The following is a 14,927-nucleotide window of genomic DNA, read 5'->3' as shown; positions in this document are numbered from 1 at the left end:
TTTTGTCATTTGGCATGAGGCAAGATGTAGTTTGATTTCATAGGTTTGAGAAAAGGGCAGTTGTAGGAGGTGGAGGAGGGAGAACAAAGTGCATCTTAAAGAAGCCTATAGGATCCTTTCCAGTGACTTCTAATCCTAAACCATAGATACGCTCTAAAATGGGGTTAGAGTTGCTAGTGGTAGGAACAGCAATGGATATAAGCACTGGGTTACACTGGTGGGATTGACAATTGGCGGGGGGCGGGTGGGCTATCCCTTTAGTAAGGTAGAGGTATGGCTTTAAGTCGGCACATCCCTCCTCGGAGGTCCAGCCTTGATCCAGATGACATTCACTCACTGAGCATATAAATTTCAACTTGGGGTATCTTGGTACCTCCACCACAAGCAAGATGCAGGGGTGGCAGTGGCCTCCCTGGAGGGGCAGAGGTATTTTTCTGAAGTAGAGAGTTGTCTCTGGCTTTGCAAACCGCCACAAGGTATAACAAGGCAAGCATCAAATGTTATAACCTGTGGTGAATCTGATTTGGTTACACTGTTGACACAATGAGGGATAGTTAGAGGGAAGGAAAGCAAAGAAAAAGATGGATAGACTAAGCTTTTCTTAGCTTTAATTTGGTAGGGCTTGATCCAGGAACAATGGCCCATGATTCTGATGATAACGGCGCTTGCTTGACTCGGGTGTGATGTGTGCATCCCTTTTCCACTGTACGAACAGTAGTCTCGGTGGTTAGCAGCACAAAGTAGGGTCCTTCCCAGGCTGGCTTGAGTTTCCCTTCTTTCCACCCTTTGATGAGGATGTGGTTCTCAGGCTGGTGCTGGTTTACCAGAAATTCTAAGGGTGGTAGCTGTGCTAAAAGACGGCTCCTGCGGCTTCTCCTTCCTTGGTCTGTGCACAGACTCGTCACCACAGTATGTGAGGATCCTTTACCCCAGGTTGCTGGCTGGTTTCTTTCCGTGTTGCTGAGAGTCTGGGTTTATTCGTCACACCAGGTGGGTCTCGGTCCCTTACCCCTGAGGCCACCACAAGAGGTGGCGGGGCGCCTCCTCATGAGAAAGGACCAGAGACCAACACCAGAGGAGAATGTATCCCCATATGGGCCACCAAAATTGTTAGAAATACCAAAATTGTTAGAAATAGATAATCAGTGCCACGAAGAAAAGTCAGCATGGAGATAAAAGATCTCTCAGCAAGGCAGTCTTTCCTTTCTGCAGAAAGCGTGCTCAATCACAGATGGAACAGTGGCGAGAGCACCTAGAATGGTGAATTATTTATAAAAGATTTTCAATTTGCTTTGCCCAGATCCATCAAAGGAATCACTATCTATGGAAGCTATAGCCTTATGAAATGTATTTCTTAAGTAACAAGACTTGAATGTGAAAATGACCGACTCCTTGATCCATGGGCTGCAGAATGGATATTGTGTTACTAGGAGTGAAAACAACATTCATCTCCTTGTACATCTCCATCAGAGCTCTTGGGTAACCAGGTACATCTCAATGAATAGTAATATTTTGAAAGGAATCTTTTTTTCTGAGCAGTCAGTCTCCACAGTGTGTTAAAATATTCAGTAAACTATGCCACAGACATATCTACTGTCATCTAGGCTTTGCTGTTTCCTTTATAGAGCACAGGCAGAGTAGATTTGGCATAATTCTTAAGGGCTAGGATTTTTGAAATGGTCAATGAGCGCTGGTTTCAACTGAAAGTCACCGGTTGCACTAGCCTCTAAGAGAATCTGCCAGTCCTTTGAAGCTTTGAGGCCAGACATTGACTTCTCTCAGAAATAAGGCTGTTTGCTTTCTTATCACTTGTGTCTTCGTGGGAGTAGTGCTTTTAACTTCCTTCAAAAACTTTTCCTTGCATTCACAACTTGGCTAACTGGAGCAAGGGGCCTAGCTTTCAGCCACCTCTTGGCTTTCAACATGCCTTCCTAACTAAGATGAATCATTTCTAGCTTTTGATTTAAAGTGAGAGTTATGTGACTCTTCCTTTCACTTGAATACAATTAATAACCCTTTTTAGGGTTATTAATTGGCCTAATTTTAATATTGTTGTATCTCAGGAAATAGGGAGGCTTTAAAGCATTCCCTTATATAGTATTTCATTAACCTCTCTTTCTCTTTTTCTTCGTTTATAAACAATGCATCAAGAATTTTCTTTGTATGTGTATTTTTAATTTACTAATGCTTTTATTTCTATGAAATACAAATTTCAGGAATGGCTTGCCTGGCTGAAGCATGTATGTATTTTTTATTTAAGTAGATATATCCAGAATGCTTTGCAAAGATACAACTATTAAATTTTCACCAGGAATGTTTGAGAAATGTTTTTCTTCTATTCGTATCAGCGATAGGTATTATCATTAAAAACTATTTTTGGTCATCTATTGAGTATATAGTGATTCCATGAATTGTGTGTTCATATCTTTTGCCCATATTTTGGGGGTTGGGGGTGCTTATATAGAGTCCTGCCATCAGATAAAGGAGAGTCTAGCTCAGTGCCAGCCACGGTACTTGTTGACTGTGACTGTGGTGTATGTACTTCATCTCATTGAGTCATCTGGAAGTTTTATTTTGGTATTTGCTATTTATGTCCATAGTTCTTCTTGTCCTAACCCAGGTGTCTTCTTGAGAGTACTCCCAGAACTTTCACAGTCATCATCTCTGCACACCCACTGTCCTTTACACACAGGTATTTAGGAATAGTCATCATCTTTCCTCTGGCCACAGGAGTGAAAGGGAGTACCTTCAGGCCCATCTACCTACACCCTACCTTCTATAGCTGCTACTCTTTCTCTTTAGTGCCATGTTGAATTTAGCACTTCTCTATGAAGCTTCTCTGAGCTACACTTAGAAAATGAAGTATAAGTGCCCGTTGTTCTTAAATTTCCTCTCAACCTACCTGGAATTTCCAGGGGTGTCAATAATGTTGCCCTCAATCTCCAACCATGATTGGAGCTCAGGAATGGAAGATCAGGTGCTAACCCTGACTTAGGGAACCAGACAACCTCTAAACTCTAGTCACATGCACTCCAACCTCCTTCTCTCATCAGCTGGTCACAATTTCCCATTGATAGAATAACTGCTTTGATGCCACATTTTGCATTATTCTTTACTTTATGATTCTCCATTGTTTCTTAAGAGCCCAGCATTTTCCATTTAAAGTCTGGGCTTTTAGAACTTTAGAACTTTTGTCTCAGCTGCTGGTTAAAAATATACATTCGAGGCTGGATGTGGTGGCTCACACCTGTAATGCCAGGGCTTTGGGAGGCCAAGGTGGGAAGATCTCTTGAGCCAGAAGATCAAGAACAGCCTGGGCAACATAGACTCTGTATCTACAAAAATTTAAAAATTAGCCAGGCATGGTGGTACATGCCTGTAATCCTAGCTATTTGGGAGGCTGAGGTGGGAGATTACTTGAACCCAGGAGGTAGAAGCTGTAGTAAGCTATGATCATGCTGCTGCATTCTAGCCTGGGTGATAGAGTGAGGCTCTGTCTCTCACAGGTGCTCTCTCTCTCTCTCTCTCTCTATTAGAGAATGGATATTGATATCTATTAGAGAATGGATTATCTCTATTAGAGAGAGAGAGAGAGTTTTTGGTCATCTATTTTTGGTCATATATAGTATATATATATATATATAGAGAGAGAGAGAGACTCATATATATATTAATATATATTAAATATATATAAATATATAGTTATTTATGCGTGTGTGTGTATAAGACATATACATAGTCATTATGTTATGCATTTTGGGGCTTTGTTCCCAGATATATATTCCATTCAGAAACTCATATAACTTCTTTTTTTGAGACTCTATCTTTCCTCTGAGGGGGTTAAAATATGCTATTCTGGCATATTGACTAAGTTAAAGACACTTGAAAAGCAACAGATATGAGAAGATCACCTGACCTTTGTGCTGTTTCTTCAAAGCAGAAGATGAAATTCCCATGTGAAAGTAACTCTCCCTATACTATAAGGAAAGGCATAATTGTTATCTTCAAGGATGAGAAGTTGAGACCAACAGAATACTGTACAGACGTTGTTAGAATAACTCTTATCTTTTAAGACTCCCCATATAATTTAGTCACATTTTCACAGTTTGCTGTTCTTTGTCCAATCCAATACATAAGTAACTGACTCTAAGTGCTTCTTTGGGCCTTCATTTCCTTAAGAGGACTCCTGTGCCATATAAAACTTGTAACTAAATTTGTACGGTTTTCTCCTATTATTCTGTCATGTCAGTTTAATGCTCAGACCCAGCAGGGATCCTACAAGGACGCAGGTGTAGTTTTTCCGCCCCTGCATATAACTACTGCTTGAATGATGGGAAGAAAAGCAAAGAATGAAAGCAAACCTCAGTTAATTGCTCTAAATATTATCCCACTACGTTTGTTACAGCACACGAATTGGTGTTAAATTGGCCAACAGAGAATAGTTATCCTTCGGGCATTTTACCAGGGAGTAAAACTTTGACGCTTGTCACCCAATATTTATTACAAACTCTGTTAAAAGAAGCAATATTCAATAAGGGTTGACTGAAAGACACATAGACATTTCAGATTTTATAAAATATATTCCTGGCTTCATTCAAATTAGCAGGAATTTGAGAACCTAGATTGCAATATATTGGTTCTTTTAAGAATTGCTTTTTCTGAATTGCAGTCCAGTGTGGCATCGTTTGCCTACATTTGAAATAACTATAAGAAATTGCCCTAAAAAAGTCATTGTTTAATTTATTACAATCCCATCATAAAAGATTTTCACTTCAGTACATAAGGGCCCCTTTAATAAAGAGAAGCTCCTAACTGTAATTTGAACCCCAGGATTCATTGATTTTTTGAAGGGTTTTTGTGTCTCTGTCTCCTTCAGTTCTGCTCTGATCTTAGTTATTTCTTGCCTTCTGCTAGCTTTTTTTTTTTTTTAAAAGATCAACAAAATTGATAGACCGCTAGCAAGACTAATAAAGAATAAAAGAGAGAAGAATCAAGTAGACGCAATAAAAAATGATGAAGGGGATATCACCACCGATCCCACAGAAATACAAACTACCATCAGAGAACACTATAAACACCTCTACTCAAATAAACCAGAAAATCTAGAAGAAATGGATAAATTCCTGGACACATACACCCTCCCAAGACTAAACCAGGAAGAAGTTGAATCCCTGAATAGATCAATAACAGGCTCTGAAATTGAGGCAATAATTAATAGCCTACCAACCAAAAAAAGTCCAGGACCAGATGGATTCATAGCCGAATTCTACCAGAGGTACAAAGAGGAGCTGGTACCATTCCTTCTGAAACTATTCCAGTGAATAGAAAAAGAGGGAATCCTCCCTGACTCATTTTATGAGGCCAGCATCATCCTAATACGAAAGCCTGGCAGAGACACAACAAAAAAAGATAATTTTAGACCAATATCCCTGATGAACATCTACGCAAAAATCCTCAATAAAATACTGGCAAACCGAATCCAGCAGCACATCAAAAAGCTTATCCACCCTGACCAAGTGGGCTTCATCCCTGGGATGCAACGCTGGTTCAACATTCGCAAATCAATAAATGTAATCCAGCATATAAATAGAACAAAAGACAAAAACCACATGATTATCTCAACAGATGCAGAAAAGGTCTTTGACAAAATTCAACAGCCCTTCATGCTAAAAACGCTCAATAAATTCGGTATTGATGGGACGTATCTCAAAATAATAAGAGCTATTTATGACAAACTCACAGCCAATATCATATTGAATGGGCAAAAACTGGAAGCATTCCCTTCAAAAACTGGCACAAGACAAGGATGCCCTCTCTCACCACTCCTATTCAACATAGTGTTGGAAGTTCTGGCCAGGGCAATCAGGCAAGGGAAAGAAATAAAGGGTATTCAATTAGGAAAAGAGGAAGTCAAATTGTCTCTGTTTGCAGATGACATGATTGTACATTTAGAAAACCCCATCGTCTCAGCCCCAAATCTCCGCAAGCTGATAAGCAACTTCAGCAAAGTCCCAGGATACAAAATCAATGTGCAAAAATCACAAGCATTCTTATATACCGGTAACAGACAAATAGAGAGCCAAATCATGAATGAACTCCAATTCACAATTGCTTCAAAGAGAATAAAATACCTAGGAAGCCAACTTACAAGGGATGTGAAGGACCTCTTCAAGGAGAACTACAAACCACTGCTCAACGAAATAAAAAAGTACACAAACAAATGGAAGAACATTCCATGCTCATGGATAGGAAGAATCAATATTGTGAAAATGGCCATACTGCCCAAGGTAATTTATAGATTGAATGCCATCCCCATCAAGCTACCAATGACTTTCTTCACAGAATTGGAAAAAACTACTTTAAAGTTCATATGGAACCAAAAAAGAGCCCACATTGCCAAGTCAATCCTAAGCCAAAAGAACAAAGCTGGAGGCATCACGCTACCTGACTTCAAACTATACTACAAGGCTATAGTAACCAAAACAGCATGGTACTGGTACCAAAACAGAGGTATAGACCAATGGAACAGAACAGAGCCCTCAGAAATAATACCACACATCTACAACCATCTGATCTTTGACAACCCTGAGAAAAACAAGAAATGGGGAAATGATTCCCTATTTAATAAATGGTACTGGGAAAACTGCCTAGCCATATGTAGAAAGCTGAAACTGGATCCCTTCCTTACACCTTATACAAAAATTAATTCCAGGTGGATTAAATACTGAAATGTTAGACCTAAAACCATAAAAACCCTAGAAGAAAACCTAGACAATACCATTCAGGACATAGGCATGGGCAAGGACTTCATGTCTAAAACACCAAAAGCAATGGCAACAAAAGCCAAAATTGATAAATGAGATCTAATTAAACTAAAGAGCTTCTGCACAGCAAACGAAACTACCATCAGAGTGAACAGGCAACCTACAGAATGGGAGAAAATTTTTGCAATCTACTCATCTAACAAACAGCTAATATCCAGAATCTACAAAGAACTCAAACAAATTTACAAGAAAAAAACAACCCCATCAAAAAGTGGGTGAAAGATATGAACAGACACTTCTCAAAAGAAGACATTTATGCAGCCAACAGACACATGAAAAAATGCTCATCATCACTGGCCATCAGAGAAATGCAAATCAAAACCACAATGAGATACCATCTCACACAAGTTAGAATGGCGATCATTAAAAAGTCAGGAAACAACAGGTGCTGGAGAGGATGTGGAGAAATAGGAACACTTTTACACCGTTGGTGGGACTGTAAACTAGTTCAACCATTGTGGAAGACAGTGTGGCGATTCCTCAAGGATCCAGAACTAGAAATACCATTTGACACAACCATCCCATTACTGGGTATATACTCAAAGGATTATAAATCATGCTGCTATAAAGACACATGCACATGTATGTTTATTGTGGCACTACTCACAATAGCAAAGACTTGGAACCAACCCAAATGTCCATCAATGACAGACTGGATTAAGAAAATGTGGCACATATACACTATGGAATACTATGCAGCCATAAAAAAGGATGAGTTCCTGTCCTTTGTAGGGACATGGATGAAGCTGGAAACCATCATTCTCCGCAAACTATTGCAAGAACAGAAAACCAAACACCACATGTTCTCACTCATAGGTGGGAATTGAACAGTGAGAACACTTGGACACAGGAAGGGAACATCACACACCAGGGCCTGTCGTGGGGTGGAGGGAAGGGGGAGGAATAGCATTAGGAGATATACCTAATGTAAATGACTAGTTAATGGGTGCAGCACACCAACATGGCACATGTATACTTATATAACAAACCTGCACATGGTGCACATGTACCCTAGAAATTTAAGTATAATGAATAAAAAATAAAAATAAAAATTTGAACCCCAAATGTCTGTACTTCTTAGCACTTGTTTGTAATTATCTTTTTTTTTTTTTTTTGAGATGGAGTTTCACTCTGTTGCCCAGGCTGGAGTGCAGTGGCGTGATCTCGGCTCACTGCAAGTTCTGCCTCCCGGGTTCATGCCATTCTCCTGCCTCAGCCTCACAAGTAGCTGGGACCACAGGCACCCGCCACCACGCCTGGCTAATTTTTTGTATTTTTAGTAGAGACGGGGTTTCACCGTGTTAGCCAGGATGGTCTCGATCTCCTGACCTCATGATCCGCCCGCCTTAGGCCTCCCAAAGTGCTGGGATTACAGGCGTGAGCCACTGCGCCCGGTCAGTAATTATCTTATAAACATTGTCATTAGTGTGTTTGGTCATGTTTTCCTTTTCACATTCACTGCTAGGAATCTTAGATCCAAACTTGTAAACAACCCACGAGGACTATTTAGGTCATTATTTGGGGCTTTGTTTCCAGCTTCATTTGCTATCCCCTCTCTTATTTTTTTCTTCTTTCATCCTACTTTTAGTTTACATTTTGTTGTTGCATCTTCTCTATTCTTGTGAGCTTACTTAAATCCTTTCTGGACATGGAGATACAAACAAATAAATATAAGGTTCATAAACAAATATATTTCAGTAAAGTTTGTATCTATTTTGTAGAGATGGGCTTTCACCATGTTGTCTAGATGGGTCTCAAACTCCTGGGCTCAAGCAATCCACCAGCCTCAGCCTCCTAAAGTGCTGGGATTACAGGTGTGAGCCACATGTCTGGCCAAGAACCAATTCTTTAAATGTCTTAACCCACCTTCCCATGGTCACAATGTAGGAAGAGTTCAGTGAACATCTGCCTCCGCATGTCAGCTTTTATGACCTCCCGGAATTCATCTGCAGAGTGGCAAAGGTGCTTAAGGAGTTCCTCAAACATTTCACTCTTCAGGTCTTTAATATGTGAAGAGATGTACTACAGGGAAAAAAAGAGGATAAACGATTGACTTAAAACCATGCTCTACTTGGATTTTCCCCAGGATTCAACCAATGTGCATGAAATACATTGGCTGTAAAATGTTTCCATATGATTTGCTTATCACTTAGATGAAGCATTTTCATGTTAGCTGCTCTAAAAGCTGTGATGCAGAGAGAGGTAACTAATGCAGTCCCCAGTACCACACATCAGTGGGACTAGATATATTTGGAGCTATTTCCCTCTATATCACATCAACATTATATAGGGCAGATTTTCCTCACAGTATGAAATAGCAGTAGTTGCCTGTAAAATGCTACCTGCAAATTAAAAATTCTAAAAATTGAATGCAGTTTTTCTATGGTATATATATATGGTATACAAAAGCACATGTATTGCAAGACTGGCTGCATTTAATTACTGGCGTGTAAGGGACAAGGATCATGGGTGGCTTTTTGTTTTTTGATATTGCAATAAGATATCCTTTGTCTATGATCTTCTTTTAAAAGTACAGGGACTGAAAACATCTATACTCTTCGGCCATTTCTCTTGATCCCTGTTGAGTAGATTCCCAGAAGTGGAATTTCTAGCTTAGAGGATTAATGCACCTGAATATTTTGTAGGTTTGACATGGGGCTTGCACCCTTTTGCACTCCTATCACTAATGCATGAGTGACTATTTCTTCTCAGCCTCACCATCAGTGTGTATTGGCATCTGAGTTTTTGCCAATTTGATAGGTCAGGAACGAATTACATTCTTGGTCTACACTTTACTATAAGAGGTAGAAGGTATCCTGTGATAGAGAGAAGTGATCAAGCACTGCAAGAGTTTCTGAGAGCACTCCTTTTAAAGTGTGAGCTCTGTTCACAGCCGATGATTTCCTCCCCTGCCTCACGCACAGAAGTAGCCAAAGTTATACTGCATGACCCCACTTCCATAGCCATAAATGATTGAACCAGGGGAAACACTTAAGGCCATTCAGATTCTCTCCACTAGGAACTGGGGATTACAACTGAGTAACAGCCAGTTAATCTGAGTGGGCCTGAATTTGTGAATGTGTAGTCGAGGCAAAACTTTACATCTACTCTCTTAGGGTCTTTGGCTGGGCCTGAGAATTAAATTGACATAAGATAGGTTAGTAGGAGAAAGGCATAAAGATTTAATATAAATTTTATGTGACATAGGAGCTGTCATAAAGAAATGAAGACCCAAAGAAATGGCAAAAACTACATGCTTTTATTAATATATTGGGTTGAACAAAGAGAGGCAATTGTGGAAAAGTAACTAAATTATGTTGGGAAGCTAAAAGGAAGATAATAATTATCTTAACAAGGTCTGTTTGTACAGAATTCTCTCAGCTAAGACTCCCGATTGAATAATGTTTCCTTTCTCCTAATACAGGGAGGACATCTTTCACGTGGAGATTTTAACTTCCTATTTTCAGGAAGAAAAAGGGAGATTAGAATGCCCTTCTTGTATCTATTTTTCAAGTGCCTTTAGCTGAAAGTAATCCTTATGCCAGAGTGGAATGTTTTGGGGTAGCATATTTTGCCACCCTTCAAATGTAAATTTAAGAGTTTTGGGGTGGCCAGATTCCTCCATGTGAACTGAGACTGCCGGGAAAGTCTGTTATGGAGAGAAACAGATGAAATGGAAAGCAGAGAGAAGCAGTCTTAACACTTTCCAAGTCCTCGTTCTAGTCTCTTCCTGAAGCCCTTGGATTGTGCACATTTCATATTCAGCTGTATAGCTCAGGTTGGTTTCTGGTTCTTGTAACTGGCATGCATTTAACATGGTTTGTAAAAATCATGTTCCACTTTAGTAATTTGTTTAAAATGGAACATGTTTTTGGCATATTTCATTGACATATAATTTTTGTTTTTATTTTTTTAGAGATAGGGTCTCATTCTGTTGCCCAAGCTGGAGCGCAGTGGTACAGTGGCACAATCATGGCTCACTGCAGCCTTGACCACAAGAATCAAGTGATCCTCCTACCTCAGCCTCCTGAGTTGCTGGAACTACAGGTGCGAGCCACCACACCTGGCTAATTAAAAAAAAAAAAAAACAACAACAACTGTGTGTGTAGAGATAGCGTCTCACTATGTTGCCCAAACTGGTCTTAAACTCCTGGGCTCAGGTGATCTTCCTGCTTCAGCCTCCCAAAGTACTGAAATTACAGGCATGAGCCACTGTACCCAGGATCACTGTCATTATTCTTGATGGATCAATGCACACAGTTAAGTTCTTATCTGTTACCATGGGAAGCAGAGTAGTGGAAACGGCTAAGAACTTACTCTGAAGCCTGTCTGGGCTCAACTCCCTGTTCTCATGTCCCTTCATTTGTGAAATGGGTATCACAGTAGTAGTTACCTCACTGAGTTATGGTATGTACGATCTGGGTGTTTCACGTAGTAAGTTCTCTTCAGCCATTGTGCTTGTCTACTCTTGAGGTAGGTAAGAAATTGGCCAAGAACATCTTCTTCATTAAATAAACAGTCCTCTTAGCTGATAAACAACTTTAGAAGGAGAAAACCCAACAAGATCAGCGGTTCTCAAAGCGTGATCCCTAGATCAACAGCATCAGCATCATCTGAGAACTTGTCAGAAATGCAAATTTTTGAGCCCCCTCACCCCCCACATTTACTGAATCAGAAATTCTGGGGGTAGGGCCCAACAAGCTATAGTTTAACAAGCCTCCCAGGTAATTCTGATGCTCGTTAAAGTTTGAGAACCACTGAACTCCATGATCTGGGGTATCTGGTCCTAATTAGTCCCGTATCCTAAGATCCTGTTGTTTGATCCTTAATGACTTTTAACTTGACTAATAGGTATTTTTCTATATTACTCATAAGTTAGAATTATTGAATAATTGACATTTTCTGGCAGCATTGTAGCTCAGTCCTCTAATGCTGAAAAAAAATTGGTATTTGGAAGAATCATCCTGTTTTAAATTAAGTTTTTGGGAACTGACTTCAAAGCCATATGAGTTTTCTGGCTGTGGGAATGCTATTGAATCAATAATTAGTTTTAAAAGGCTGAGGCAGGAGGATTGCTTGAGGCCAAGAGCTTGAAGCCAGCCTGAGAAACATAGGAAGACTTCATCTCTACAAAAGATTTAAAAATTTAGCCAAGAGTGGTGGTGCATGCTTGTAGTCCCACTTAGGAGGCTGAGGTGGGAGGATCACTTGAACCCAGTAGTTCAAGGTTTCAGTGAGCTATGACCACATCATTCCAGCCTAGGCAACAGAGCAGGACCCTGTTTCAAAAAAAAAAAAAAAGAATTAGTTAAAAAACCTTTCTCTGGGCTGGGCACAGTGGCTCACGCCTATAATCCCAGCACTTTGGGAGGCCGAGGTGGGCGGATCACCTGAAGTCAGGTGTTCAAGACCATCCTGGCCAACATGGTGAAACCCTGTCTACTAAAAATTAAAAATTAGCCAGGCATAATGGTGGGTGCCTGTAATCCCAGTTATTCAGGAGGCTGAGGCAGAAGAATCGCTTGAACCCTGGAGGCGGAGGTTGCAATGAGCCGAGATTGCGCCATTGCACTCCAGCCTAGGCAACAGAGCGAGCGAGACTCCGTCTCAAAACAAACAAACAAAAAAACAAACATCTTTTTCTGAGAGACACTTCTGGATTTTTCATCCCTGAAAGTTCTAAAGGAAAAACAATATTCTGGAGCTGTAGTCTGTGGGTTTTCTGAGTTTGCATATTCTGATTGTTCTGTAAGTATAGGCTAGCTGGCATAAAGACTAACAGTTGGCAATATCAACTACAAATCAAATTCCAAATATAAGAATTACAGAAGTTTGCCAATATCTCTTACAAAAACAGAAAAAGGTGAAAATAGATAGGAGCCTCCATGTTTTCATACCTTTCCAAGCAATGATTGCTTAATTTAAGAAAAATTACCAATATCCTTCAGTTAATATCTCTGTGAGCTGTTAAACATTCAAACTGTACTTAGTCAAGTTATCTCTATGTGCTAAGTCCCAATGTAATGAATTCTGGGATTTTCCTGTCTGACTTAATGCTGAGAATGTGGTAAATATCACATTTAATAGCTATTGTAAGATTCTATAGCTCTGGGCCAATGGGATTCATACTTATTTAATTGTAGACATACTGAAGAGTTGATGAAGTGGGTGATATAAGAGCAATAGGAAGAAAACTATGTTTGGAAACTATCTATCTTAGGTATTAACTTCCAAACAGTATTTGTAAGCGCTGGTAGTATACGAGGAGTGCAAACAAGGAGTACAGCATATTGAAGTACTCAGGTTATATTCGTTATCACTGAGGAAATGGTGTGTTCATACAGCCTGTGGGCAGAGAATTAACTTTCCAGTTTTAGGGAGGAACCTTTAGAAAAAAAAAAAAACGATTAGGGCTAATTACATACAGACAGTCCCTGACTTATGATAGTTCGATTTAACAATTTTTCCACTTTATGATGACAAAAAAGTGATATGCATTCAGTAGAAACTGTACTTTGAGTACCCATACAACAATTCTGTTTTTCACATTCAGTATAATATTTAATAAATTACATGAGCTACTCAACACCTTATTATAAAATAAGCTTTGTGTTAGATGATTTTGCGACTGTAGGCTAATATAAGTGTTCTGAGCACATTTAAGATGGTGTAGGCTAAACTGTGATGTTCAGTAGGTTAGATGAATTAAATGCATTTTTTACTTAGATATTTTCAACATACAATGAATTTACCAGGATGTAATCCCATCATCAGTCAAAGAGCATCTGTACTTAACAAATCTGTAACATACTTTTAACTCTTCTGATTTTTCAAAAGTCTGCTTAACAAATGAACAAAGGCCAAATTTATTGTCTAGTAATAATAAAAATGACAGATTTAAAATGTGCCTCTGATGGTGAATGTTATGGGCTAAGTTTTACCTCCTAAAATTAATATGTTGACAGCCTAACCCTCAGTACCTCAAAATGTAACTGTATTTGGAGATAGGGTCTTTAAAGAGGTAATTAAACTAAAATGAGGTCAATAGGGTGGGCTCTAATCTGACTAGTGTTCTTAAAGAAGAGGAAATTTGGACTTAGACATGTACAGAGTGTACAGACTATGAAGACAAAGGGAAAAATCAGCCATCTATAAGCCAATGAGAGAGGCCCTCAGAAGAAACCAACCCTGCCAACACCTTTTCTCAGCCTTCTAACTTCCACAATTGTGAGGAATTAAATTTCGGTTGTTTAAACCTCCCAATCTGTGGTACTTTGGTATAGCAGCACTAGCAAACTAATACAGCCAAAAAGGATTTGCTGATCAGGTAGGTCCTTGATCTGTTTCAACAGTTGAAGACTGCCTAGGAAGAGACACATCCAGTTGGAGGGTAGTTCGCCTATTTTCCCGGCTTAGAATTCTCTCATTTCTCCCCAAGGTTTTCTCATATATTGTCACAGCATACTGCTGCCTCAACCTTGCCAAAAGCTGTGATTACTTTTTCTGTCTTTCCATGCTACATCTCAAAGCACGTAAAAAACAAAATGAGTAAAACAAGCAAACAATACAAGATACAGATGAACTAGAGACAGAATAGAAAGTCATTCCGATAAATACATTGTAAGAAAAATGTACAGCCTGGATTTAGTAGAGTATATTAAAGGAAAGACAGAATCTTTGGTTACAGTTGAGGAAGCCTTTCTCTTTAAAATTTAAACTTGGAGCCACATCAGTTTGAAGGCCTCAGATTGTACGACTGATATTAAACAATCCCATAAGGAAGTGACCATCTCAGAGTGGACCACCACTGAGCAAGAACAGAACGAGTCCCAAATAAGAGAATCCAGGCAGAGGCATGGCCCTTATTCCTCCTGGCTAAGGGATACAACAGTTCCTCGGTGTAGCAGAATCAAAAGTCAATATCTGAATCCCATACTTTCTAGTATTTGTAGTTTTGCAAATCATTATTCTTAAACCCATTATATGATTCGGGAGTGGACCTCAGACTGCTTGAGGCCCAGGCCTATTGAAGAATGCACCTGGGAAACTGACCTTCACTTTATACAGTCTCATAATAAACAGGAATGTATTGGGTGTTTTCAC

At 39.5% G+C, this 14,927-nt stretch overlaps 2 protein-coding genes across 6 annotated transcripts in view; both read right to left on the bottom strand.

Moving 5' to 3' along the window:
• The window catches only part of NSRP1 (nuclear speckle splicing regulatory protein 1), a 554,990-nt gene that overhangs the window by 153,076 nt on the left and 386,987 nt on the right, over positions 1 to 14,927 (bottom strand). The gene's annotated exons all lie outside the window — the stretch shown is intronic.
• Positions 1 to 14,927, bottom strand: part of EFCAB5 (EF-hand calcium binding domain 5) — a 186,374-nt gene that overhangs the window by 77,898 nt on the left and 93,549 nt on the right. For all 5 annotated transcript variants that reach the window (XM_050763292.1, XM_050763290.1, XM_050763289.1 and 2 more), the window contains one exon: positions 8,691 to 8,846. In XM_050763292.1, coding sequence (XP_050619249.1) covers positions 8,691 to 8,846 — 156 coding nt within the window. The remainder of the gene's footprint in view (positions 1 to 8,690; positions 8,847 to 14,927) is intronic.

Source organism: Macaca thibetana, chromosome 16 (assembly GCF_024542745.1).
Source record: "Macaca thibetana thibetana isolate TM-01 chromosome 16, ASM2454274v1, whole genome shotgun sequence".
In the NCBI taxonomy this organism is placed as follows: Eukaryota; Metazoa; Chordata; class Mammalia; order Primates; family Cercopithecidae; genus Macaca; species Macaca thibetana.
This window is presented reverse-complemented; position numbering and strand designations above follow the sequence as displayed.